General features: G+C 36.2%; 1 protein-coding gene across 3 annotated transcripts in view; it reads left to right on the forward strand.

Moving 5' to 3' along the window:
• The window catches only part of NFXL1 (nuclear transcription factor, X-box binding like 1), a 44,963-nt gene that overhangs the window by 12,355 nt on the left and 4,689 nt on the right, over positions 1-27,919 (forward strand). For all 3 annotated transcript variants that reach the window (XM_059844884.1, XM_059844886.1, XM_059844885.1), the window contains exons 12-21: positions 1,627-1,747; positions 2,393-2,549; positions 3,258-3,349; positions 3,786-3,807; positions 9,721-9,861; positions 12,329-12,495; positions 13,254-13,323; positions 20,153-20,257; positions 21,450-21,536; positions 24,489-24,542. In XM_059844884.1, the coding sequence (XP_059700867.1) occupies positions 1,627-1,747; positions 2,393-2,549; positions 3,258-3,349; positions 3,786-3,807; positions 9,721-9,861; positions 12,329-12,495; positions 13,254-13,323; positions 20,153-20,257; positions 21,450-21,536; positions 24,489-24,542 (1,016 nt within the window). The remainder of the gene's footprint in view (positions 1-1,626; positions 1,748-2,392; positions 2,550-3,257; positions 3,350-3,785; positions 3,808-9,720; positions 9,862-12,328; positions 12,496-13,253; positions 13,324-20,152; positions 20,258-21,449; positions 21,537-24,488; positions 24,543-27,919) is intronic.

Raw genomic sequence — 27,919 nt, forward strand, 5'->3', positions numbered from 1 at the left:
CAGTGTGCTCTCACCTTACCTTCAGGCTCTCTGAATCTCTGATCTCTGCCTTTCTGTATTTTGGAGAATGTAGTCTGTTGTCTTCCTTCATAGGATATTTAAGTGAATTGTAGACATATTAGCCATTCTGGGCAGTATAGCTTAAGACCTTCAGTTTATTTTGCAAAAGTAGCTGGAAAAACTTGGGACGTGGGCCCTTGGGAATCTCATGAAGTTTACCAGCCAGGTGCAAGGTGCTGCACCCTGGGGTTGGGGCAATCCCTGGTATCTACACAGGCTGAGGGATGAACAGATCCAGAGCAGCCCTGCTGAGTGGGTCTTGGGGGTGCTGTGAGAGGCTGGACATGACCCAGCCATGTGCACTCACGGCCCAGAAAGCAAACGTGTCCTGGGCTGCATCCAGAGCACTGTGGGCAGGGGGAGAGGGAGGGGATTCTGCCCCTTTTCTCTGGTGAGACCCCACTGGAACACTGCATCCAGCTCTGGGGTCCCAGCACAGGAAGGACATGGACCTGCTGGACAGAGTCCAGAGAAGGGCCACCAAGATGATGAGAGGTATGGAGCACCTCTCCTGTGAGGAAAGGTTGAGAGAATTGGGGTTCTTTAACTGGAGAAGATTGGCAGCCTTCCAGTCACTAAAGCAGCCTACAAGAAAGATGGAGGGGGACTTTTTACAAGGACAGGCAGTGGCAGGACAAGGGGCAGGACAATTCTTTTGATGAAAAGAGAGTATGTTTAGATTAGATATTAGGAAGAGATTTTTACTGTGAGGGTGGTGAGGCATTGGAATGAGTTGCCCAGAGGATTTTTGGATGCACCATCCCTGGCAATGTTTTGAGGCTGTGTTGGGTGGGGCTTTGAGCAGTATGGTCTAGTGAAGTGTGTCTCTGCCCATGACAGAGGGATTGAATCTAGATCATCTTTAAGATCTCTTCCAACCCAAATGATTCTATGTTTCTGTGCATGCCGAACACTATATTGTTATTTAATTTACTTTGCAATATGAAGACTGTAGTGCTTCCGTCCTTTTCTCTTCATCAGCCTTTTGCCAGTGAGACATCTGCTTCTTGAAATGCTGCATTTCAGATCCTGCTACCAAGTCAGAATTGATTAAAAATTTTTCCTGTAAATATCTTCAGTTGTTTTCTTTAAAGCTTCAGATTGGAACATGATTAGGAAGCTGAAATCCCATGTCTTTGCTTTTTTTAGAAGATTCATATTCTTGCTGCTAAATTAGTCAGTAATAAAACTTAGCAGTTGGCACTTGGTGAAGAAATGGAGTGGGAGAATTATGAATTAAAACAGATGTTTTACACATACAGTTTTTAAAATGCATCAGATTAGTAACTTTATAGAGATGGAGGATGTTTTCAAGGAAGCATTCATTTTACATAGGCTGAACGTTAGTATCATACTAAATCTGCAAAACTTTGTTGTACCAGTTTTTCAGTGTCCCTTTTTGAATTTAGATGAAAGATGACTATTTCTTCATAGGTATGTAAGACTGAAATACAAATTGAAAACATCTAAATGTTGTGTGATCCAAATAACTGGGCTTCTTTTTAAAATGTGAGAGAGGGGTTATTTCTGACTTGCTTGTCACACTGTTAATATGTTTATTTTTAGGTAGTTGTAATCCATGTCCGGAGACTGTAGATGTGAAATGCAGCTGTGGAAAAACTGTCATTAAAGTGCCCTGTGGCAGAGAGCGCACCATCAAACCTCCCAAATGCAAGCAGCTGTGCAGGTCAGTATCGAAAGTGGGTCTGTTTCCTGTTGTTAAGTGGAGTTCAAAGTGTTCTTAAAGAAAGTGGTAAAATATACCTTGAAAGCCAAAAATTGCTCATTATCTAAATACAGTTAATACTTCTCAGTCTTCTGAATCCTTGACCATGCAGATGGAGATAAGCAGTAATCCCTCCTGTCAGATACCTTTCTGACACTGAGATTTCATGAGCAGCTTGCCTGCTTCATAGGGGAGGTTCTGTCTCACCAAGCTTTTCCAACTCTGTAGTCTAGCTCATTTCTTCAAGTCATCTCTGGTATGTTTTGAAGTACCTCAGTGAGGCAGTTTATCTAGAAAACTATACTAGCAAAAGAAAAAGAATATTTTCTCCTGGGGTGTAGCAAGATTATGTAGTGCAGAGTAGAATTAGGATTTAAACAGCTGTTTGAATATGTAAACCCAACTTTGATTTTTAATTTTATTTAGAATTCCTTTCTAGTTTTATTGTAATGTTAACTGCCTGCTGAAGGTGAGAAGTAAACTAATTTACAAAAAACACCAACAACTTGTTCATTTCAATTTTTTGTATGTTGAACATACTTGCCCAGTGACTGTAACTTTGTATTTCTTGCTGTCATATTGATTCATTCTTGGATTTTACTTCAGTCGGCCACCTACCTGTCACCATTCTACCCAGGAGAAACACTATTGTCACTTTGGGCGGTGCCCTCCGTGTCGCCAGCCCTGCCAGAAAACCTTACCATGTGGCCATTTGTGCCCTGCTCCCTGCCACGACGAAGCACTGGTGAAGCAAACCGGCTTAGTAAGTAAACAGTGAAAAACAGTACATTACTTGTGTTCATAACAATGAGCATCAGTTTGACCTGAATCTTCTGTTTTGATGTTTTTGGAGTTCAGAGTAAACACATAACCAAGCACGGAGGTAGGTGTACTGCTCAGCATGATGCTAAGTGGTTCTAGTTCCTTCGTTGCAATCGAAGTACTTTTGTAATACATAATTGAATTGCTCAAAAAATGATAAGATTTTTGTTGAAGTTGCATTAAAAACATTTAATTTCAGCTTTAAGCAATTGCTTTTAACATAAGGAAAAAAAAATTAAGTCTGGTATTTACAAAACCATCAAATTTTGTGGTTAGAAGTCAGAAATTGGCAGTTTTTAACATAACATATGGTATGCACTGCATGACGGTAATAGAAGTAGCTTAATAATTGAAATATTTACCTTTATTTACTGGTTAGAACTGTTTTACTGGTCTTTATCGTTTGGCTTGGTGCTTAATTTTTAGCTCTAGGAGCCACAGGACTTAATATTCCCATCCCTAACCAGGCTAAGGGTAAAACTGTAATTTTTTTTGTCTATATGGGATGTGGAGATTTCCATTAGTAAAAAGCTAGTTACTAGAAAGTGAATTTCTTAGAATTGGAAAGGCTTTAGATTGTACATGTATTTATGGTCAAGCAGGTAGTTCCATTTATGTTTTGTATTCAGCTGGTGTCTTTTGCTCTCAGCATCAGTCTGCAGGGCCTTGGGAGCAGCCATCTGAGCCAGCCTTCATTCAGACTGCACTGCCGTGCCCTCCCTGTGAGGTTCCTATACCAGTGTAAGTATTAAAATATAAAAAAAAGGTGAATTAAACAAAGAGATTTTATATGGAAAGATAATTATTTTGTGTCCAAGAAGTTATCAGGGTTATTTTATAAAAAATAACTGCTCTTCAGACTAGACCTCTGAAATAACTGAAAAATATGATGTATTAGAAGAGAAAAAGAAGATGCTATTTGGAACAAAAGCAGATTACTTTCTAAAAAGTAACTGATTTCTTATACAACTATAATTGATTTACAATGAAACAAATTTTGAGATTTTTGTTATAAAACACAGCAATCCAAACAACTGTTCAAAAAGAGGAGGCATTGAGCTGAATAGATGGGTGATTTTCTTAATTTGCACTTTTGAAATAGATTGCACTAATTTTTGTGTGAAAAGCACTGTCACTGTTTGCATTTTCTAAATCTGATTTTTTTATTTTTTAATAGGGAGTGTCTTGGACAGCACGAGGTAAGTCATGGAAACTGCCCTGTGAAGTGAAATATGGCAGTTGTCTTACTTCGTAAGTCTGCAAAACAGACATTAAAAAAATAGTAGATTTTTAATACATATTTTTAAATTGATGAAGTACCTTAACAGTTTACATATCAGAAGAATATTTTAGTTCCTTTCTGAAGAATGTACAAACTATTTGACTTTGTGCAATTAATGGACAGAAATTTAAACTCATTATTTATCTAGCTCCTTGTGTTTTCTTGCAGGTGTTTAAATGTTTTTTGGTGGTCGTCTTACTAAATATTTATGCTTTTTTTCCCCTCATTCTATAGTTAATATTCTCTCTTTGTCACACACTCTTGAATTCTCTGAACTGCTGTGTATATTTTAAAAGGATAGTAATACAATGTCACACAGGAAAATTTTCATGTGACTTGGATCTAAGCACACATGGATGAAATCAGACAGAATAGTGGAAACTTCTTTAGTGTTAGTTTCTAGCATCTTTCTGGTGTGTAGCCTTCTCTAGTTTTAGCTGAAGTTGCTGTCTGTTTTGGCTTACCTGAGAAGAGAATCTAATTGATGCTTAAATAGCTGTCATCATTATTCACAATAATTTCTAAAAGTTATGAAATGTAAGGTCAAGTATTTTTTCTTGATTTCAAAAGATGATTGCTAAACTAATTTAAAAAAAAAATTGCTGTTATGGCTTTGTCTACTGGTATGTCTGGTATAAATTCACCGTCAAAGCCTGACTGACAATATTATCAAAAAAACCTAGGATCATTTTAAGCAAGTAAAAAAATTGTAGAAAACACTAAATAAATACAAAAATATTGAACATGCCTATTTTTTTTCCCCTTTGACCTTTATTAATAATGTCTTGATGTGTGTTGTAATGGTGCCTCAATTATATTTTGTTGACATCTTCAAATGTTGTTGCCAGTGTCCATGTAGCTGCAGTCTGTTGGGGCAGCACATTCCTAACCCATCCAGGCTGTGAGTGCAGCTTTTCCACAGAGCTGTTTTGCAGCTTGATGGTTGCTGAAGAAAACGTGTCCTGAAAGTGGATGAAAAGAACAGCAGTGCTTGTCTGTTTGTTGCTGAAACAGATGGGCTTTGCTTTGTTTTCCCACAGTAAGACTTAGATATGTATCAGCCAGTTTTGTATTGAGTCAGTGACATGGTTTTTGGTAGGACATAACGAATCTCACCCAAACTTCCATGAATTTATGTTAAACAAAATGCAAGCTGTGGTCAATAGACCCAGTCTATAATGTGACCTAGACAATGTAAAAGGATTTGGTCCTGTTCAGATGTACATGACTGTGAAGTGCATAGCAGAAGGACAGTATCACTACACTTAAAAGACAAAATAGTAACAATTACTACATACTTATTACTACTTGTTTCAGAATAATTAAAAAAAATTCATTTTCTGTTGCATACTAGTATTGGCAAAATCATTCAATGGCTTTGGGTCATGTTTTCTATAGGGATTTGCAAAGAAATAAGGACAAATCCCTGTGAATCTACAGCTGACTGTAATTATTTAGAGTTTTTGATGCTACATGGTACTCTAGATGAACTGTTACTTCTGCCAGCCCGCAGAGGGCGGTGCTGCCTTCCTGCTGAAGTTCCTCGAGTGAAATTGTCTCCTATTTGAGATTTTGGTGGAATTTATGGAAATTAATGATTCATTAATGGGTATAGGAAGTGTATTTTATTTGCAGTGGATTTTGTGCTCATTGTACATTTTTGTGTTGCTCTGAGATCTCTGGAAAGAAAAAAAACATGAAATGTCTGTTCACTGTTCTGCAGCCACATTGGTTCTTAACAAATAATCTCAGCTCAAATTAATTTATTAATTTGTTAATGAGAGAAAACCTATGTATTTAGGAATGCTCCCCTCCAGTAGAAGGGTCCAACTCCTGAGGGGATTTTCACTGGGAAATGGGGACTCTTGACATGTGACAAAAGTAGTAGCAATTTTCTTAAGCAAACTTTTGCTGTGAGTAGGTGCTTATTGCTGTACTATGCTACTGCTTATGTTGGACTATTGTTATACTTCCTATAATGGAAGAGATATAAAAAAGAAAGAAACTAGGAATGAAGCAAGCTGTAAAGTCTTCTTGTGTTTTATCAGGATGACTGCTGACAATGTGTAGAATAGAGAATAAAAGCAAACACCTTAGGACTTGTATAACAAGCAAATCTACTGTCTAATTTTTTTTATACTTGGACAGTAATTTGTGTAGATATTGGAGTTGGTTGTTTGTTGGGATGGCTGTGTATGGGCTTGTTTTTTCTATTTTATTTCTCTTTGGTATTTAATTTAGGAACTATTTTTAAGGGGTTGATTTAGTTGGAGGTCTTACATGTTCTGGCATTTAGAACAAGCAATTTATCACTTAAGAACAGACTTAAAATTACTTTTCAGATTATGTAATTATATAAAATCTGTGCTTATTGGAAGTATGATTCTACGTGATGTTTAAGCTAAAAGAACATTTCTTTTAGCTGAAGTCTACAGCCTTCTCTTAAATAATTTTACATATATTTAGAACAATAAATAACTCATCATTCTTCCATTTGTAGGCTCTTAAAAGTGGCTCTCAATTTTGTTTCAGGTTGTGTGTCAGAAAAATCTCCTATGGTTGATGTCGTCCCAAAAAAGAAATCTTGATGTTCTTTTAACTGTTATATATGTTGGAATTTCATAGCAGTAGTACACATGTACTGTTTTAAAATATTTTAAAATGAAGTTATTCTAAATCTCTTTTTTATGGGAAACATACATTAAAGCTGATGCAAGGTAAATGATGACAATGAAGGAAATCTTTACTGACTATGATATCAATTTATCTGCTGTGTGATTTTGTTCTAGTTGCTTCATTTCATTAAATGTTCTAGAGGAAGGAAAATGCTCTGGTTTTGCTTCCTTGTAAATATCCTGTATCAAGCTGGGCTTGATATATCATTGAACTCTCTTTCTTCCTGGGTGTTTCTTTTTTTTCTATTGGTAGGAATTTAATGGTATATTTTAATATTCTAAGTGGGTTTTAGTTCTGATTTTTTCATAGGAGGAAGACCATTACTCTGCCTCTAGGTAAAATGTAATGTGAAACTTGATGAGAACAATCTTTATGGCTAAACCCTTATAAAGGTTTCCAGAATTTCCTTGCCATGTCGATTTTTGTTTTCATATTCTAATTGATTTATCTGTTAATTGCTTTTATGCATTTGGGAGATTTCCCAAAATCCTGGAAAGCTTTTGAAAGTTGTCATGTGTTTTTTTCCTTTCATTTCTTTCCTTGTCCTGTGGAAGACCTGTAGTCTGAAAATGTTGCCTTCTTATTTTTTTTGTTTTCCCATTCAGCTTTCATAAAATACTTATGGTTCTCATCTGCCTTCTTCATTCTTCAGCTCATCAGCCTCCTGGAGTTTGTGGCTATTTTGATGTTTGTCTTTGTATTAAGAATTCCAGCCCTTATTTAACCATTTCAGAAACTCATTCCAACTGTAAGAAGTAAAACTTTACTTTCTCGGCTGGATTTATAATTTAGATTCACAGCAGAGAAATGGAGAAAAAAAATAATGTAGGTTTAAATTAATTGAAAATTTTCAATTTTTGGCTGCCGTGTCAGTTGATTCCAGGAGATTGTCATATCGTACCGAGCTCAAGCTGAAGCTCTGCTGGATGCAGCCAGAGGGCTGGAGTATTTCCTCTAGTCAGGCCTCTGAAAGCTGCCATTGTTGCCTGGCTGACTTGTGTGTTTCACCAGTCTTGCCTTTGTTTAACAGTGCTTCTCATTGTGTACTTGAGTGATGCTACTGGGAAGGATGCTCCACTTCTGCCCAAGTGCTTGGCTGTAACTGGAGCTAGTGGTTGTGCCCTTACTGGTGGAAGACTAACTCCTGGTAACAAAAGTCTCACCAGCATTATGGAACAGCTAGAGCTAATTGCTGTTGTTGCCCTGATCTGCTGTCACTGTCTGAGCCACAGCAGAAACATAGTCATAAAAAACTGAGTGGCAGTGGGCGAGCAAGGAAAGGTAGAGAAGTGAGTGGAATGTAATGATTAACACATCTTTTTTTCATTCTTTTATCTTTAACATCATTTGACTACTTATATTGCTACTGAAATGATGTTGTGCTCTGGGGAGGGAGATTAGGAACATTAAAAGCTTTGGTAATTGGTAAGTGCATTCTGGGTAGGGTACTAGGCTCTGCTTCAGACCTGCTGCTTGCTGGCTTTTCCTCCTTTGGTCACCGGAAGCATCCATCAGAGACAGAGTAGGGTATTTGCAAGGGGCAGTAGGATCCAGGTGTGGTTGTTGTGTTAGTGCTTTAGCCAGCATTAGCTTCAGCTCTGACACAGGGGTGTGAAGGTGGTTGGATGTGATGGCCTCAGGATTTTCTCCTGTGTATGCCATACTTGATGTTCAGCCTGCCATGCAGACTTCTCTTTAGTCTTGGTGAGTCAGGATGATCAGGGGAGTTCAGAGGTCTTGTGAATGAGCTGGATTTTGAAGTGATGTGGTGGAGTAGTATTTTTTGAGTGAAGCCCAGAAAAATTATACAGGCAAGTGGATTTAAATTGTACTTTGTGTGATTGAGGGAGATAACATGGACAGTGCTGAAGAGAGGCTGTCCCTCATTCTGCCCTGTGGGGTCATCTCTCTTCTTTCTTTTCAGTTCCTGTGTTCACCTGTTTGTATGGCCAGGCCACTGGCAAAAGGCAAGAAACGTTTTTCTCTTGATTGCTTTTCTTCCATTTTGATTATTTGAATCATCTTTCTGTAAAGAGGGATGTGTGGTAGGACTTGTTCAAAGTGGTAGGGGAGTGCTGTGAGGGTTGTAGAGTTTGAAGAGAGAAAAGGAATGGGTACCCTGCAAAGCAGTTTGTTCAACTGCAGTTGCAACATAAAATCACACCCTTTAGTCAAAGTGAGTTATGTCACATTAGCCTCTTGTGTAATAACATCATGAATAGTTTGTTTTTCTCTGAGAAATGACATGAAATTAAGAAAAAAAATCAATTTTTTTGACAGCATCACAGAAAACTAATTTTTTTTTTTTGTATGAGTATTATATAATGGTTGGAAAATGCTAACAGCGAGTTTCCTCTAATCCTTTTGTATGGAGGGACTTAGACTATTCAACTTTAGGCAAGTAACCTAGTTAGGAGTTTACACTGGTTTCAGTACCAGTGAAGAGTAATGGCTTTTAAGTAGATGCTCTGAAGGTTTCTGCAGAGTTCTGTTAACTGGAGTGTTGACCTCAAATTGGAAAATACAGATGTGACATAAGACATTAAAAACTTAGTCCTGTTACGGAGCTATTTCTGCCTCTCCTTACCTCTCCTGGGAGTTATATTTGATGTAGTCAGTATTCACTTTTTAGAATTTCTGGCTTGCAGCTTGTTTTCTGTTTTTCAGACTGTAAAATATTTTTGATTTATGGTGACCATAACACAATTAGCCCTGTGAAAGCAAACTGTTACTGTCTTTTGCAATAATTGTAAAGCACCCTAGGAATCTTTAATGTAAGACGTGAGTGCAATTCAGAAGGATGGAGCAAATGACACTAAAAGATTTGAGCTCATAATATTCTTTCAAAAAGAAAGGGAAACCATGCTGCAGAAGTCAGCTTGCTTAATGAAGTGTGCTTTTTTCCTGTTACAGTCAGTGTAAAACAAATTTGTTTGGATGCATTGTTATGTGGACGTGAACCCAAATGATACTTAAAAAGAAATAAAATTTCTCTGGTGGTTTTTTTTTTCAAAGGAGAACCAAAGCTTCTCTGTAATAACTCTGTGTCTTTATGTGTGTAAATATATATTTCTCACATGCTATCATATGTGCAATGTTTGTATATATATCCCACCTGAATATCTATATATATTTATTTATTTTTAACTTTTAGGTTAGTCCGTTGCCATGTCACTCTGCAAATCCCTACTCATGTAAGAGATTTTGTGGGCGGCTTCTTGATTGTCAGAATCATACCTGTATGAAAGAATGTCATCGTGTTACTAAATCAAACAGTAGTGCAGATGGAAAGAAGGTAGGTTAATTTCCTTTTTGCTTTTGTTTTTGTATATTTTATGTATTTTATATGGAAATTGTCTTCAGTTTTATTTGGAAAATAAGGAATTTGCAGCTGGAAGGTAAAGATCTATTCTGGATCCTGCTGGGAGACCTGCATGTGTGCTGTTCCCATTGATGGTGTGACAGTTAGCTAATCTGTATTTCCTTAGACTAGAAATCTGAGACAGTATTACGTTTTTTGCAAATTCTATAACTTTGTTTTGTGATGACATTACTTTGATTTCATCAGAACTTTATTTAATACCCTAGAGAAGTCTCTTCTGAAATTACTTTTTGTAACTATCAAGATCAAGGGGAGCTACTCATAATCAAATATAAGTGTATATAAATGCACTTGCAATCTACTGGGGAAACTATTTACTGAGGAGATCTTAAATGGGTTGAGGAGGCTGGGAACCTTTAGGAGAGCACTGGAAATGTTGCAGAACTGATGAAGACTTTTCAAAGTCCTGGGATGATACATTCATGTTTGTCAGTGTCTACTAGAAACTGTCATTTATGCAGTGAAGTTGCAGGTGTTAACTGCTGAAGATAATGTGAAACAAAAGTATAAAGCTTAAAATTGTTCAAGTTATGAGCAGTGAGAGACACATATATATGTTTTATGGTTTGGGAGAATCATGATTTGGAGGAAAGCAGCTTCTCAAGTTTTTCTTAAGCATTACTTTAGAAAAAGTTGCAGCATGGGCAATCTGGGCATTTAGAAAATAGAGAACCCTTTTGTTGGGTATAAAGCAGGAATGTTGTATTTCAACTAGCTTACATTTAACTTAAATAACATAATATCTCTATGGATTCATGTCCTGGAAGTGATGGTGTTGTCATTTAATAACTGTATATTGTAGCTAACACATTAATCTATGATTGTGGAAATTTTGTGTGAGGAGTATGGGCTGTTAGTGCGTCTGGTGGAGCAGTAACTTGTAGCAACAGAGTGACATCTGTAAATAGTGAGAGTGACAGTTAAGCATCCCCAGTTCTGTCTAGAAGAGGCTGCCTGCCTGCTGCTTGAGTTAAGCCAATTAAAATGTGAATGAGTCAGGACTATTCCTAGCTCCATTTTGAATGAGGCAGTACACTCTAGAAGAATGGGAGTCTGTGTACCTGCAAAGCATGGGTAAATCTCATTTCTCAATTTTCTTCAATTCTTATGAACTCAAGTTGGTGTTGACCTTTAGAGCTTTTGTTCTCTTGTTTTGGTAGACTAAATGTAGTCAGGGCTGATTAAATTTCTGGCTTATATGTCTGAGTAGTGATTTTTCTGTCTGGAATTTCAGTTTGTTCTGCATGTTGTGTTAGAAAAATGTTGCAGAAAGGCCAGCTGTTTACTTTTACCTACTGTTAAATGTTATATGACAGTTTTCTAAATGGTTTTAGTTGCTGTTGTTTTTCTTAGATTTGAATTTTTGTGAGTTAAGATTTGTAAACAATCAGTGTACAAAGGTTTCTTTTTAAACTTCAGCAAAAATTATTCATCTATAGAAGGAGAAGGAAAGGGGACTGGGGAAAAACTTAAAACCTTAAAATTCTTATGCTGCTATTTTGAACAGCATGAAGTGGAACACTGGTGTTGGAAAAGTCCTTTTGGGGAAGCTTTTTGTAGCTTCATTCCTGAATAAATTTGCTTTACTTTGGCTCACTTGGAAACTAAACATTGAATGGGATAGTGGGCCTTAAATATTGTGTTGTGTAGGTTCAGTTGATAAATCATGTCCATCTGTCTGGGTCTGTTTGGTCGCAGATTGGGGTTCTGGAAGTGTTGTTAAGAATACGAGTAGAAATGAAGCTTTATTTACTGTGCTGTTCATCACCTTGTGCCGGTGATCACATCACCTGGAATAACAGTGACTTCACAGCTGTGGTAGACTTGTGTAGTCTGTGGAATAGAAGCAAGACCTTAGGCAGTTCCTAGGATATTCCCAAGTTAATAATCCTTTTTGGAAGATTATACAGAATATCATATGTATATGGAAATGGAATGACTTAAAGTTTGCTTCTCAAAATCAAGCAAACCAATCCCTCCGCCCTGTATTAGAGGGTAGTATGCAATGACTCAAGCATTACAAGAACATGGTGAGTGGGATAAGTTGGTTTTGAATATGTAGTGAATTACTTTTTTAACAATTTTCCTTAGAGAATTAACAGGGGTTATGGTCACTTTCCAAAGCACTAATATTAAGAATGTTCTTTTATGCCCAGGAGGGAAAACAGAATTCTCTTTGACTGACAAAAACTGGCATTTCTGTTTTTTTCTTAAAAAACATATTTTAATAATTACTCTTGCTTGTGAAATATCTTACTGAGTAGCTTGATTCTCATAGCAGAAACACCCCAACTCTTTCTTCTATGTAACGGGTCGTTAATGACGCCCCACACAACAAATACTTGGCATTTTCTTTAGTACTTTGTTTTAATTTTGTTAGGCGGGTCCAGAATGTTCACAGTGTGAAGAGGAGTGCACCAAGCCCCGGCCAGCTGGCTGTCCTCACCGATGTGTTTTGCCCTGTCATCCTGGGGATTGCCCATCATGTCTCCAGATGCTTAAAATAAAGTGTCACTGCAAACTATCAGTACTGTATATTGAATGCTTGTAAGTCTCAGAACTCAGCTTTTCATTTGAATGCTATTAACTGGAAATAATTTGAAATGCCTGGGGATGGGAGCTACTCTTATGGCAATTTATAAAATTTCTCTTGATTATAATTTCTAGGATAATGGGTTTTTTCTATTTAAATTTTGGAAGTATTTTATTTGGTATTACTGCTAAAATTACTATAAATGCATGGAGTCTCATGAACAGAAGTTGTTTTTATAATACAGATAATCCTTTGAATTATGCAAATATAATGCAATCTATATAAAATTTGTTCTATATGTGCTTCTTTTAGAGTATGTAGGAAGAATTTTATACAAGTATTAAAATGAATGTAGTTAGTCTAAAAGATTTTTGTCTTTGCAGTTAATATCTTTCAATTGCTAGCTGTTTTAATTGAAAAACTGCTTAGTCTTTCAATTTGTACACTTTTTTAATCATTTGTGTGTGTGGATAGATTTTAAGCTAGACTTCACGAAATATGAGTTGGAACTTGGGGATTGTTCTGAAAATATTCATCATATGCAAGTATATTTTTCTTCATTTTCTTTAAAGTACTTTAAGTCCTCTAAATTTATGTGGGTTTGTCTGTAAAACAGGGCTGTTTATATTTAGTCACACCGGATGTAGACAAATGAGTCTGCTTTTATTTACAGTGAAATATACTGAAAATACACCCCTAATTGCATTGACTTCTGGTATTTTTCAATTGTTTGGGGCTTTTTTTTAACACAAATACATCTTTCCTTTTACAGAAAACTAACATGTGCCGATGTAAAAGAAAAGGAGCTTCTTACTTCCTGCAGAAATCAGTGTCCAAAAGAGGTAAGCCATATTACCAAAGAAATACTTCAGTTGATGGGTATGTGGAATTTTGTGAATATAGGCCAAGCAAACTAGAGAAGCTTAGTCTAAATGAATATATTAAATTATAGATTTGAAGATGGTTAGTGAACTGTACTTGAAGGACATTTATTAATATATTCCTATCAACTAGGAGGGTTATACTAAAGGAACAGAGGTTTGTCTCCAAGGCACTAATGGCTTGGATGTTTAAACACACAGATGAGATTTAATGTGGAAGAGTATGTCCTCTTACATGGTTAAAAACTGGTCATCAATATATATCTCATAAATTATAAGATGCTGTTTGATTAGGAAAAATGGTAGGAATTGTGCTTGCTATTCTCATGTAAGTGCAGGTTTATAATCCCTATCTGTGCAATTTGGAGGCTAAGGGATTTTATACTTAATAAATGAGGTGGGATAATAATTTCCTGGTGTATTAGTGAAATACATGTTAAGTAGTGTAAAATGGAAGACAAGCCAGTTAGTCTCTCTGCTGTATCTGGGTGCATTTAAAGATTTGCTGTGAAGAAGAGAGGAATAATACCCTTACTACATGATACATAGGCTATGAGCCAGTAGCATCAGTAAAGAAAATTCCTGTTCAATACTATGTTTAAGTAATAAAGCTACCGAATTTTCATCAGAAGCAGCTTAGAAGTGTTTCAGGATGTCTCTTGCAGCAGTGTTACCTACAACTGGATGTGAGGGATGGGCCAAAGGACTTTGTCCTTGCCCTCCCAGTGCTGCAGTTGTGTGCTGCTTGTGTGCTTTCAGAAATCCTTGTGTTACTTACTATTTTATGTTTGTTCCTTAGTAGTCATTAATTGTGCTGAGAGTGACAGCTCTTTCTTTACTCCATTTCCCACTGGAGGGTTAGAAAATGTGTAAAGTGGAAAAGCAGGAATTTCAGTATCATCCAATGTCAGAAATTTCAAATTTGAGTCCTTGTCTTTATTAGAAAGCTTTTTTTTTAAATTTTGAATAAATACAAAAATTTACAAGATTTCTCCTGCTTTCGCAACTGTGTCTAATCCTCTGCTTTTCAGACAAGATTGGGTTAACCCCAATGGGAAGACTGTGCTCTGTACATACTTATGTTTTCTGCTTTTTGCCCTTGTAGATGCCTATCTGGTGGATTTTTTTTCTGTACTTGAATGTTCTGTCACAATTTTCTCATTTGGATGTCTGAAAGCTCACTTCCTGGTGGGGGAACACTTTGAGATATTACTTAATTGTCCATTTATCTCTTAATTTTGTCCTTTCATGTCCTTCTCTGTTCCTTTGGTTTTATTTGCTCCATGACTTCCTTCTCTGTATTTTCAAGAGTGCTTACAATCTCTTATCATGAACTATATGTTCTGTACTTCAGCTTCTCTTCAAAGAATCTTTTGTTTCCCATAGCTCATTTTTGATTAATATAACTGTTGTGATTTTTCTGAATGTATTCCCCAGGCTTAGTCTGGGATTTAAAATCCACCTAGCAGTGGTCCCAAACTCCAGCTTGCAGTTCAGAATTGCCCTGTCCCACAGATAATGTCTTTTTTACTTCGTTTGGTGGGATGTGAAATAAGGAGTACAGTAACAGAATTTATGTTAGTTTTGTGAAGCAATTCTAAAATTCTTACTCCTTTAAATGCTTTGGAAAATGAGGGGTTTTTCTAGCTTCTGTTATCCAGACCATTGTTTTACTGTAATTGATGCTGAAAAAATGCATGTTTTTCCTTTTCTGTGATGCTAGCTCTAGCTCTTACTGTCTTTCATGAAATATAGAAATTAGCTATTAGTACCTTCTTGCTTCAGGTAGTTCATATCTTTGTGTTACACTTCTTCCTACTTTCTTCAGATCCTACTTTGGTGACTACAGGGGTACTGTATGGGGGTTTTACTATTTTTTGTCTAAAAAGTCTGTTCTATTTCTCTGAATACTGAACAGTTCTAGGGATGTTTTGTCTGTTTCTGTTTTATAAACAAAATACATCTCTGCAGCTGTGAGAAAATGAGATACCTGTATCATAATACAAATTATACTAATAGTGCTCTTTTAAAGGAAATCATTGATAAACAGAATTTGAAGGGGCAGCCTTAATGGACACCACCCTGCCACTCCCACTACCACCTCTCCCCAGCAAATACAGGCCAAGCTCATTTTGTTGTTTTTAAGTTTTTGTCTTGAGAGACAAGAACTTACAAACAACTTGGCCAGTGATAAGATGTATATGACTACTGAATTTAGAGCATTTACAGACTGCAGATCTAAAATGTCTGCCCAAAACTGATTTGGAAGTGTTTTTGTGTGTACTTCTGGAAGCCTCAAGTAAATTTCACGTTAGTGTCTCTTGAGAATTTTGTTATTCAATGTCAGAAGCTGACATCGAGTCATTCGCAGAGCTCAATGAAGTTGATGTTTCCTATAAATCAGTGTGCACTATCACTTCTAGCTTACCATAGTGCAACTTAGGTTCAACAGAATGAAGTGTTTTATTGCAGTTGTCATTTTGAGATGTTTTTGGTTAATGGAAATGGCAGTAGATAATATTAATAGACAGTGGTAGGACAGATAACACATTTGTTTTACAGTTGCTGTGGTACATTTGGGGATAAAGAAAACCAATTATATTGTCTGGTCCTTTGCAAAAGTGCTACAGTACCTTGAAAAATTTGATAAGTTCCATGCTTTTCTTTTGGCTATGGCAGTATAAAACTAAAAAAGTAACTTCCAGCATTGCATAGTACAGCTGATATTTCCTTTCTGCTTTAGGGATAAGCAGTGTCTTTAATGCTGCAACAGCTGTTATATATGAGATATTTTAATTAAAAAGTTAATTCTTTGTTTGGTAGTAATAACAAGATATCCTGTTAAAGGAAATTTAACTTTATTTTTTTCTTAATCAGGGTGATTAAATTCTTACGATCATGCTTGCAGATGTTTTGAGACAATTCTTACATAGAAATTTTAAGTCCATCAGTTTTCATTGTCTGTGTTTTCCTGTTAGTATTTGTGAATCTGTATTTAATACTTTATTCCATATAGTTAGTATTTTTTGACAAAATAGCCATACTTTGTAGTTTTACTGTGCACTCTACTTTTGTCTTGATGTGAAATACATGACTTCATTATGATAAATCTTTTTGGTTTTTTTTAATGCATTGAACTAATTAAACATTCTGGAAATAAAATTAAATTCTGAAAACACACACTGCAAATGTAAGTGGATTGGAAAAATTTAGTTTTGTCTTTGGAAGTGGTAAAATTCTCTTTTGTACTTAGCTTTTGGGATCGGTGCTCAAAAGTGCTGTTTTCTTTAGAACCAGGCTATTTTCTGTATTATCAGATGTGTATTAACAGGTTGTGTTTACTGCCTTCAGCTGGAGTTCACTTAAACCTCCGTAAGTGTTGACAGGTTAAGACATAAATGCACTGCCTATGTAAAAAAATTTTAGCACATTTTTTGGTTGGTTTTTTTCAGAGCTGTGGATTAAATCCCTTATTTTAATGGCTTTGTCATATCAAACATAAAGCCTGTCCAATTTGGGCTTTAGTCCAGAAGCTGTTGACAAGAGATTTTGTACAGTGTCCCCCCAAAGGGGGCACACACTTTGAGCACCATGTAGCTCAGCACTGACCTAAAAAAAAGCAAAAAAAAAATCCTTCCCCATTACATTTTTTATTCAGCAGAAGCAGCAGAATGATTTCTTTTGTTTTCTGCAATCATGGGGAAATGTTGTTTTGCCATTCATTTCACAGCTTCTCTTGATATTTTTTTTAGTGTTGGTTTTTTTTAGTGGAGGGAGTAAGAAGAAAGTTCCCGCACAGAGATATAGGACAAGAAAAAAGCTGGCAGGGAAACTTAAGCGTGTGCATTTGCTTTTCAGTATTGGAATAACATATTCCTGCGCTATAAATATTTTGGTCTAATGGTGTCTAAGAATTTTATTGCAGTAGCACTTAGAAGATGAAGTGAGGATTACTGTCTTGAATTTGCAGCTCTAACATGTCAGTTAGGACACGACTGTTTGGGCTTTGACACTATTAATGAAAATGTGCCTAATTATTATGGAAGAGTAAGCTGGAAGTAATAGTTTAGCCATGGCTTGTTCTAGCCAGCATGAGTGACTTGCAGGTGAGACTAGATGGAGTTATTGTCTGATGCTGTTGTGTAGGGAGCCAGGAGGCAGTGTTCATGCAGCAGCAGCAAATTGGTTTTGCAGAGACTGTAGTCAGTTGTGAGGACACTCTGCCATTAGCTTCCGCATTCTGGGTGGTAGTCTTGCCTTGGTAGCATACAAGGCTCAGACAAGGTTTTCCCCTCATATTTTCAAAATGAGGCAAAATAATTTTTTGATTTCAGGGAAAAATATTTGCTGATGATCAGTTGTGCTTGAAAAAAAACTAGATTCCTTCTTTGATAAGGTGACCAATTTCTATATTTTTTCCTCCAGATAAAATGAGTAGGTGACATCGGCTGCATACAGCTTCAGCTGAATGAGTGAGTCAATGCTACTTAGTGACTATCTAGTTCAGATACAGGAGAGGGTTAATACCAGCATGAAGGTGGCTAAAAGAAACAACTGTATTTGATTATCTTTTGAATAAACCACCCAACTTCCTCCCCCAAAACAACATCAAAACTAAAGAAAAAGATGGAGCAAGAGATATTAACAATAAGGAAGATTTTCCAAGGACAGAACTGACTCTTAACTTTGCATTGTTTTCAGTAATGACCTTGGCAGTAAAAACATGGTAATTTTCTGATGAAAAGTTGTGGGGTGTTGTCAGTGTATGAGAATTGAGGAAGTGCATCTGTAGAACACATGTATTGGGGTCATATTATTAAATGCAGAAAAAAAGCCCAAAACAATAAGACCATACATTTGAAGCTTATAATAAGCTCCCAGGAAACAGCAGATATTCTTATTTTCACTGCATGATTAGCTGGAGAGAAATGCGATGAGAGCTGAAGATGTTTTGGGGAATGTACCCTACGAAGAATGAGGTGCAATCAAGGCATGGTACAAAGTCCTTCTTGCTGAGATGTCACTTGAAATATTACATGCAGTTCTGGCTGTGTATTCAAGAAACATTGATTGAACATAGTTGAAATTCAATTAAGGCAATACTATGATAATAAAGAGCCTTTTAAGAAAAGACAGAAATAGTTCAATATGAGGATAAGAACTGCAGCTTGACTAGCTAGAACAAACCTAGGAAACTCAAAAAAACCTCTTGTATCTTGTAGTGACCTCATGGAGCAGCCTCCTTAGTGAAACAGTAGAATAGGCTCAGAATGGGGGACTGTTTCCACAGTAGGTGTTCATCCAGTCCTGGAAGGATATATGAGGTACCTGCCTCTAGGAAGACTGGATTTCAGGATAGAACATGGTGACTTAAAGGTTCCTTATAGTCCTGTATGAAATGTGCTGAAACAATAACTAAGAAACTGAGCTGAAAGCACAAAGTATCTATCTGTAATGGCTTGCGACTGTCATGGACATGAAGACATGTAGAAGTGTTCCATAATTCTAGTCTGAAAGATTCATGTTCTGTTTAGGTATGTGTTTCATGATACTAGCTCAGATGTTGTGCCAGTTCCAATGGACTTCTGAGAACCCAGGCTTACTAATCAAAGTTGTACCCACCTGGGTTTGATACTTACTGTTTTCATTCTTGTGGATGAAGTGATATAGTATGTATACATTTTGAATTTTTAATAAATGTGAAAAACATATCTTAAAATTGTATGTCTTAGAGCATTTTCCAATTTGTGTTAATCCCTTGATGACAGTGAAGAGGTGAATTTTCACTTTTGATAAAGAACACTGTCTAATGCTATTTTAAGCATTTATAGAGGCTTTAAAGCTCTCTATAACTAAGTTGCTTAGATGTCTTCTGTGAGATTCTATCTTTAGTTATTAATTGTATTGGGTTATGTAATTGAAAATGAAAAATTGTTACTGTGAAGACTTCTCATGAGCAAGGGATATTTTTAGTCAAGTTCTTAACAATGAAAAAAATCTGTTTACTTTCCTGACATACTTTATCTAATGCAATGCTGGAAGCACTGCTGCATTCTTATCAATCAGCATACTTAAATTAGTAACTCAATCCGTACACAATAAATGAGCGATAATACTTACTTTGTAAGTTAAAAATTGCACTGGCAGTAAAAAAAGTCTTTATGTTTCTGATGGCAGAAATAGGATAATCTGCCAAATGCAGAAATTTAGGAATTTTTGAAATTATTTTTGACATGATAAGAATTTTGGTGACCTTTATTTGATTTTTGCTTAGTTCAGATAATGCTTGAATAGAAGATTTCTTCTGTGGTCTTTTTGCTTCTGATTCTTTCCTCTTCCTGTATTACTCTGTCTAATCTACAAGTACCTACAGTACACATAATTTCAGTTTTCAGGGTTTTTTAACCTTATCCATTTGTATTCCCCCAGCACAGAGATAGCTGGGGTGATTGTTGTATACATTACTGTGGAAATTACTGTTTTTGAAACATGTGAAAGGAGAAATTGTCTTCTAATGAAGCTGTGCCAATAAAAGAGAAATCATCTTACAGGAACTGAAAACCAGTAAATAATAAGCAAACATTTCCCCCCCACAAAAAAAAAAAAAAAAAAAAAAAAAAAAAAAAAAGGAAAAGAAAAATAAATTATTTTACAAGTTTAAAAGATTGATTACCTGAATGAGTTTTCTTTTAAAATTCTGCATCTGAAATGAAGCCAATTCCATGGGTTTTTGATAATTTTACAATGCTTTTTTGATGTGGGAGTTTAATTTGTGTTTTATTCCTTACAGTTGCCCTGTGGTCACCGGTGTAAAGAGATTTGCCATTCAGGTAGCTGTCCTCTTAATTGCAGCCAGAAGGTTAAACTCCGATGTCTGTGTAAGAGACTGAAAAAGGTAAATTTACAAGTTGCAGTTTCTGAAGGATGTATATTCTTTGCATGTTCCTGAGCTTGTATGGATGGATTATGTAGATGCTGCAGATTGGATAAGGGCCTGTTACTATAGTAGGGCTGTAACGTTTCACATCAGCTGAAGATCTGGGCTGCTGTATCAGAAGATTCACTGGAGAATATAAAACCATGTTAATTCTAAAATATGTTAGCTGCCTGACTTACAATAGCTTTAACTTCATTCACACTTAAATTTTTGTGAGAAAAATCCTCAGATGATCTGGAGTGATTTGAGAATAAAAATTACATTTTTATGACAATATTGGGAAAATGTACAGAAGTTGGAATTAGTACAGATGTTGTGAAACCTGAACTAATATAATTAATTAAGGTTCCCTGCAAACCTAAATCAAGTATGGGCATCAGCATCCTTAGCTTCTAACACAGATAAGAACAAAGTAATATAACAGGTTTACTATACCCATACACTATTATGAGGGAAACAACAGAATTTTATATTGACAAATGATAATGTCTTAATGGAAAAAAACCCCCATGATCTGTCTTAATTAAAAAGTGTTCAAATGACCTTTCAGTACCCAGTTAACTTCTAAATCTTCCAGCAGTTCCCCAGAGTCCTAAGCTTCTCGAAAATATGTCTTGTGCATCCAAGAAGTCTTGCAGGTGGGATGCCCAGCAAGAGAAAAGATGACATATATAGAATAAGTGCTTAAAACTGAGCAGCCTCTACTTACAGATAACCACTTCGTTGATTTTTTTTTTTTTAATTTCTTCAATACTAGGAAAAGGGGAGAAAGTATGATTGAGAATTAATTTCCCCACCATGACCAGACTATGTCCTGTAATCTAAGCCAGTTAATATATATGAAATTTCTGACACACCAAATGCAAAGGTTCAGAAGGTTATCTTACTTGTCTAAGGCAAACAGATGAGTAAAGAGGAGTAAAGTTAAACTGGACTGTAGATTTATTTTTCCTTTCAGCTTAGCTTATAAGAAAGAAGAAAAAAAGGACAATTTAATATATAATTACATGTTGAAATAACATTCAGTCATAAGCTTTATATGTAAAACAAATGTTTTACTAAATAAGAAACTTTTATTATTTTCATAAAGAAGTTGATAATTAAATCTTATATAGGGAAATGATCATAAAAGACAAATTATACTTAACAGGAAGTGCAGTGCAGCAAGATACAAGAGGGCCAAGTTTCACTGGAATGTGATGCATTATGCAAGGAAATGAAGCGGAAAGCATATGAGGTAATGTAACCATTGGAGCTATAATTTCTTCTCAGAGCTTCAAGAAAAGCAGAAAAAAGAACATTATTTTTCAAGGCAGTACCTGCAGAAATGCAACGTAAGTGGATGTGCTGTTGAATAGTAGCTATTTTTCAGTCTTGAATTTATGAATGGTGTTAATTGACTCAAATACTATTTTTACACAGTATTATGTTATTTTTCTTTTTTTTTTCCTTTGAATTGATTGGAACTGATTCTTTCCTCTTTCACTGAGAACAAGTGATGATCAGTGATGATAAAATAGTCATTAGTGCTGTAAGACTAGAGTCAGACTGCTTTACAGGGCATTGTAAGATCTGCCTTTTCAATGAAGGTTTTGCAGCTATCAGTTGCTGAGCTTGTCCAGTGTGGAGTATAATCTGCCACGTGGTATTAGTTATCCTATACTGGAAGAACTGAGACTTTCCAGTAACTGCAGACTACTTAGACTGCTGTTAATGTGACTTCTCCCTAGCTCGGCTGTTTCATGAAGTAAAGAATTTGCTGTGTGCTGTCACGCAGAGAGACAGGATATGATCCTTCCTGTTAAAAACCTTTAATAAAAACATACACAAAAAGAATTGATGCATAAATTGCTTGGATTTTATCAGGTAAGTATTAGATGTGATAAATGTACAACCCAAGAACCCAATGGGCAAAGCCGACAAGTCAGCTTCTGCTCAGATTTTCAGGATTGATTGACAAGCTCTAACAAGTACCACACTGACCAAATCCTGCAACTTTGCTAGCAGGTTAAATGGTAAAACTCTTGGGATATGCCTTTAGGTAATACCAACCATAACAAATAGTTCCAGGAAGAATGTGAAGAAGATAAGTTCATAGTATATGGAGTCCCTCCCTAAAGCAAGGTGAGCTCACAGTAAGAGTGCATGAGCTGTGACCCATCAGCATGTCTCAGAGTGGTGCAGTGTCAGTGCTGTCTGACTGGAGCAGATACTACTAGCACTGTCTTGCCCCGATGTTGTAATCCACAGGGAGAAATGGTCTAAGGCAGTGAGCAAATGGCCACAAGTTTCTGCTGTAAGCAATGCTACAGACACAGTGGATGGCACAACCTAGCTATGTGTATCTTCTTCTCAGAAGAATGGGTATTTATTTACTTGTTTTGGGGTTTTTATATAAAGTGATAAAGTTTTGTTTGAATTCTTCCTAGGCACCTTTTTGTAACCTGTGTTGACATACTATGCAAATGACATACTAGAATAGCCTACTAATATGGACACTTGATGAAAGTGCTTTATATATGTCTATTACTGTTTCAAGTGTCCAGACTGGAAGAAAACTTCTTGAAATCTGCAGACATTTACAAAGATAAATTAGTTTGCACATGTGCAAAACACCCATTAATTTCTAAAACCAAAGTGCATTAATTCTTAATGAAACTTTTCATGTTTGGCACCTATTGAGTAAGCATTTCTTACTCACTAGATGCCTAGGAATTGAATGTGTCTTTTACTGTACGGTTTATTAAAGAAATAGTCCTAGAAATGTTTTTCCATGCTGTGGTTATAATAGTTAAGGTTCCCTTTATCTGTGTACATTATACCTGTGTATCTCATACAAATATGACCATACCAGTGTAAAAAGAAGGTTTTCTGTTGCTCTTTTCCACATTTGAAGGTCACTTTTTCTTTTATAGCTGAAGTTTTGCCATTAGATGGCAGTGAAAAATGAAGGGGCTCATTGTGTAGTTTTTTGCGTATCAGATTTTCAGATTTCAGATGTGCATGGCTGAAAAGGTCCTTTAAACACATTTCTGAAGAGGCATTGCCATTGTATCTAGATTAATGAAATTCTCAATAGTGCTTTTATTTGATACAAGGTTTAGTAATTTAAAAATTAGTCAGAAAACCTGCAAATAGGACTGTGCTTTTGGCCCTGCCCCCAGTGCCTGCTGTTTGAGCCACAGTGTGCTAATGCATGAGCTAGTGTGCTGTCTCCTTAGTTATCAAAAGCTCTTGAATTGGAAATTATTTGTAATCAATTCTACCTGTGCAAACAGTATTCAGTAAACTGTTTTCATTTTTAGTATGCAAATCACCCAGTTACTAGGATCAAGATTTTTTTCATTTCAAGTTATTAATAGGTTTTTACATCTAATTTTTCTAAGGGAGTGATTCAGTAACTGCAATGCTAAAAGCCTAAAAAAGGTAAAAAAAAAGGGAGATATATAAACATCTCCCATATACTCTTCTGTTGAGAACGTGTGAGACTTCTGGTGAGATGGTGTCTTTCTAATGGCCTTTGTTGGATTTAACTCCTATTAGCATGCCTGGTTGTTTTTCAGTTGACATAAACTTTTGGCATCTACAAATGTCCTGCAGCACTGAAATTCGAGATTTAGCCAAATACTCTGTGGGAGTAGAATACTTTTCCTCTATTGTGGGCCAGCCTCCTGGTAAATTCATTTTATGCCTTTGCATTATGAGAAATAATTATTGATGTTTTATGCCTGTTTGGCATCTGCGTACTCTCCTGGATTTGGTGTCCTGTTAGTCACCTGATGAATCCTAGTAATGCATCTCTTCAGATGGGAGCCACTCCATCCTGTTGTCGTTTGCATACGTTCAGGTTTTACATTTATTTATTATTGTAGGACCAAAATGGAATGCAGGTGCTAAGATTGAAGTACGTGGTGTCTTTACGTATTGACAATGTTTTCTGCACCATATTTTTCTTAATACTTTCTAGCATTTAATTTGCTTTCTTGAACTCTGCACAATATTTCTGTAGAGTTATCAATCGTAACTTGCATGACTACTTTTCATATGGCTTTCAGATGGTGGAGCTCACATGATGGAAAGTTTGCAGGCTTTTGCTGAGAACCATTCTGTAGGAGTAATTATGACTTCTTAAGAAAATAGGTTTAGCTGCTGTTTACAACAGTTTATTATAACTTGTGTGTCTGGACAGATAAAAGAAGCAGAAGCCAAAGCTGCTCTTGAAGAGGAGAAGCGAAGACAACAGGTATTAGCCTTTCTTTTTCCTCATCCACATCATCCTCACCTTGTTCTTGTTAGTAAATAATGTAATTTACATGCTATTAAAGATTTATAGTTTTTAATGTGGTATGCACAGTCATTCCTGTCAGCTGTTACCATACTCTGTGTGCTGTAAATTATTTACAATGGTTGAGGCCACATTTTTACAAGCAGTTTTCATAATTTTGTGCAAAATGGTAACTATATAAAGATTTGTATTACTATAGCTTTGTATAATGTAATTTATTTTTAATCAAGCACTTTATGCAGCATAAACACTACAGAACACTGAATGGCCTCTGCAAGATTTAAATATTGGGTGAAGCTCCCCTTCCCCCTCCTATCATGAAAGAACAAGGACAGCTAGATGAGTCTTTGTCTTTCAAGGTCTCTGGGGTGGGAACATGTATTTACTGTAATTGCTGTTGGTGGTGAGGGTATGTGGTTGGCATTGTAATCCACAAAGCTGCTGTGCCAGCTGCCTGGAGGTGCTGATCACATTCAGGCAAACACTCTAAGCTCAGTTGGTGATGGCTAGGACAGGTTTGTCATCTGGAGTCTGCATGCCTTCAAGCCAGTTCACATGTGCCTGTGCTTGAGTGAGCATTTGACACCAAATCATATTCCATGTCTGGTGTGTGCTTTCTGGCTTGTTTTACTCAATTATCAGAGCATCTGTGTATTTAGTTTATACTTGTGTGGTCACCTGCATGTCACACTATTTTTATCAGGGATCAGTGGCTTTCTCTCTTCTTGAAAGGGGGCACAGGAGGCTTACAGAGCTGATCCACTTGTGCCATTTCCCCAGTCTCATTAGGATAGACAGTTTCTCTGTGGGTTGCAACTTCTGTTTTACACACTATTTAAGCTCTCTTTGCAATTAATGAAAATGTTACATCTAAATTGCTCTAGCAAGGCATGTTTTTGTTTGTCAGAGGGGAACCTTATATGCTCATCCAGCAAGAAAAACACGGTTATGCATCTGTCCAGAGCACCAGGCACTGTTTTGTGATCATCCCGCAATGTTTGTTGCAGCATTCATATCTCAGCTGCCTACAGAATTGAGCACATATAACTTCTAGACAGTTCTTCTAATTCTTCTTGTTCTCTAAGCTGACCCTGGAAATGTTACTTCTGGCAGATAGGTCAGGAAGTGTAACTTACATACAGATGTCTGAAACAAACTGGGCAGAGGAAATCTGTAGGTGTTGGTTCTGCAAGCTAAGTACTGAAGTGTGCTGATGGGCATTTAAACATGTAAAGAACACGTATACTGTCCTAGAGCTAGAAAGCCAAATTTGCTGATGTTTGTCTTGCACTGTTTTCATGCATTCCAGAAGGCATCCCACCCAAATGCTAATGATTTCTGCTCAAAATCAATTTATAGTCCCTCTAGTAAAGTCTCAATAAGGAGGCTCCTCTGAAACAGTAGCAGATTCACTCTACCAACACAGTGTGCTGGATTTTGGCTGGGTTCTTCAGCAGTGATTGTTTCTCTCTGCAGTCACACCACCATTGCTTTCTGCTTGTACATTCTCTGAAGTCTCACAGTTCCAGCCCAACAGCAGTAACTTAATGCAATATATGGCAACTGCTCCAGCATATGTGTTTTGTGATGGATGCAACTTCAGGGATGGAAAACTTCACCTATACATAATGAACCTTATTAAAAGGTTAACTTAGAGTTGTTAGTTATTTAGTGCATTAGGACGCTGTAGGACAAAAACAGTCAAAAAATAAAGGACAAAATAAATTGCAAAAAAAAGAGACTGTAACTAATAAATAGGCTCTATAACTGCATACAAGAACTAACCAACTACTGCAGCCTTTTTATGTAACATTGATTCCTATCAAGTTAGAACTCATAATTTCACATCTGTGATGGAAATTGGAGGACATCACTATAGCAGGGTCACATTAAGAGTATATTCTTGAGTGTCCTCCCTTCTGACAAAAGTTTGCATCTTGTACCACCTTCCTCAATGTCATTAGCACATTTTTGTAGAGACTGTTCATCTATTAGTCACAGTTTCTTAAAACTGTTTTGATTAGTACTTCATTAAATGTTTTATATAAAAATTAGTTAGTGCTCTAGTAAGTCTGTGCATTTATATTTTGGTATTTGCTATATTTGGTAGCAACTTTTGCTAATACCATTTACAGATGGAATCAGTTGTTTCTTAGTGGAAGAGATGGCTTGGCTAGGCTTCTTGTCATGGCCCTAACAGCCAAACTTTTCCTCTGCTTCTCATTCAGAGGCACCCTGTGAGGCCAGGGTTTTCACAACTGCTAGAGGTGGAAAAAAGATCAGTGCTTTGATTATTTCACAATTCAGACCAAGCTCTCTCTGTCCCTCTCCATTGTAAAAGTTTAGTTAAATTTTCAAGCTAGCTGTTTAGAGTTTCAGTATTGGAAGTTAAAGTCTTGAACCTGAAGTGTAATTTACTGAGTTGTAGGAAAGATTTATTTTCCCTTTTTTATGTACAAAGAAAATTTTTTAACAGATCATTAGAAGTTAAAAAGTCAAGTGTTTCCCCTCCCCTTTTAATAAAAATATATCCTCACTTTCAGTAAATACAATTTGTCACTGTTACTTGCATTCATTTAGCTTCACTTTCCCATGGGAATGCTACTCCGTTCAGTGCAGAAAGAATATAGTGAACAACACGTGAAAGAACAAAATCCAGGGCCTGAGCAACACTGAACTAGATGTTTTGAGTATACAGTTCAAATAAACACATGCCATTTTACTTTTAGTATGTCTATATACAAAGAAGTTAGGTTCTTATCTAAATAAAAACCCTAGGCTTGTTTAGCTTGAAAAGTTAAGCTTGTTTGAAGATTGTGCGCAACCATTACTTCAGAGGTCATTAAGGTGACACTTCAGGAACGTTGACAGTTACACAAAATCTGTAGGTAGTTTTTCAAGGATAGTGATGGCTTCTCTCTCATATTCTGTGCCTACAAATCTTTTTTCATTCTGTATTTTTGTTTTTTTAAATTATATATTTATTTTTAGACAGGTTTTTTGTAGAGTTCACTAGGAAAGCAATTCAATAGCTATTACATAATTGAGCCCTATTTTTTAATTTAACTATTGTAATTCCTAGACCTTTCTGCTTTTAAAATGTACAGATCACAATTGTATAGTAACTATAGAAGCCCCAAATTTTACTTGAGTCTGTCACTCAAGTAAATTAAATACTGTCATGAAATACTACCATGTTGTCTTTAAAACCATAAACCTCTGCCCTTGCCTCCAGATTTTATATTTTGAAAAACTGTTTCATTAAAATACTTTACTCTCAACTAGCTAATCCTCCCTTAAAAAAGCAGTCTTGTTTTAAATAGGCTGTGACTTTG

This window comes from Haemorhous mexicanus, chromosome 4 (genome assembly GCF_027477595.1).
Source record: "Haemorhous mexicanus isolate bHaeMex1 chromosome 4, bHaeMex1.pri, whole genome shotgun sequence".
Classification (NCBI taxonomy): domain Eukaryota; kingdom Metazoa; phylum Chordata; class Aves; order Passeriformes; family Fringillidae; genus Haemorhous; species Haemorhous mexicanus.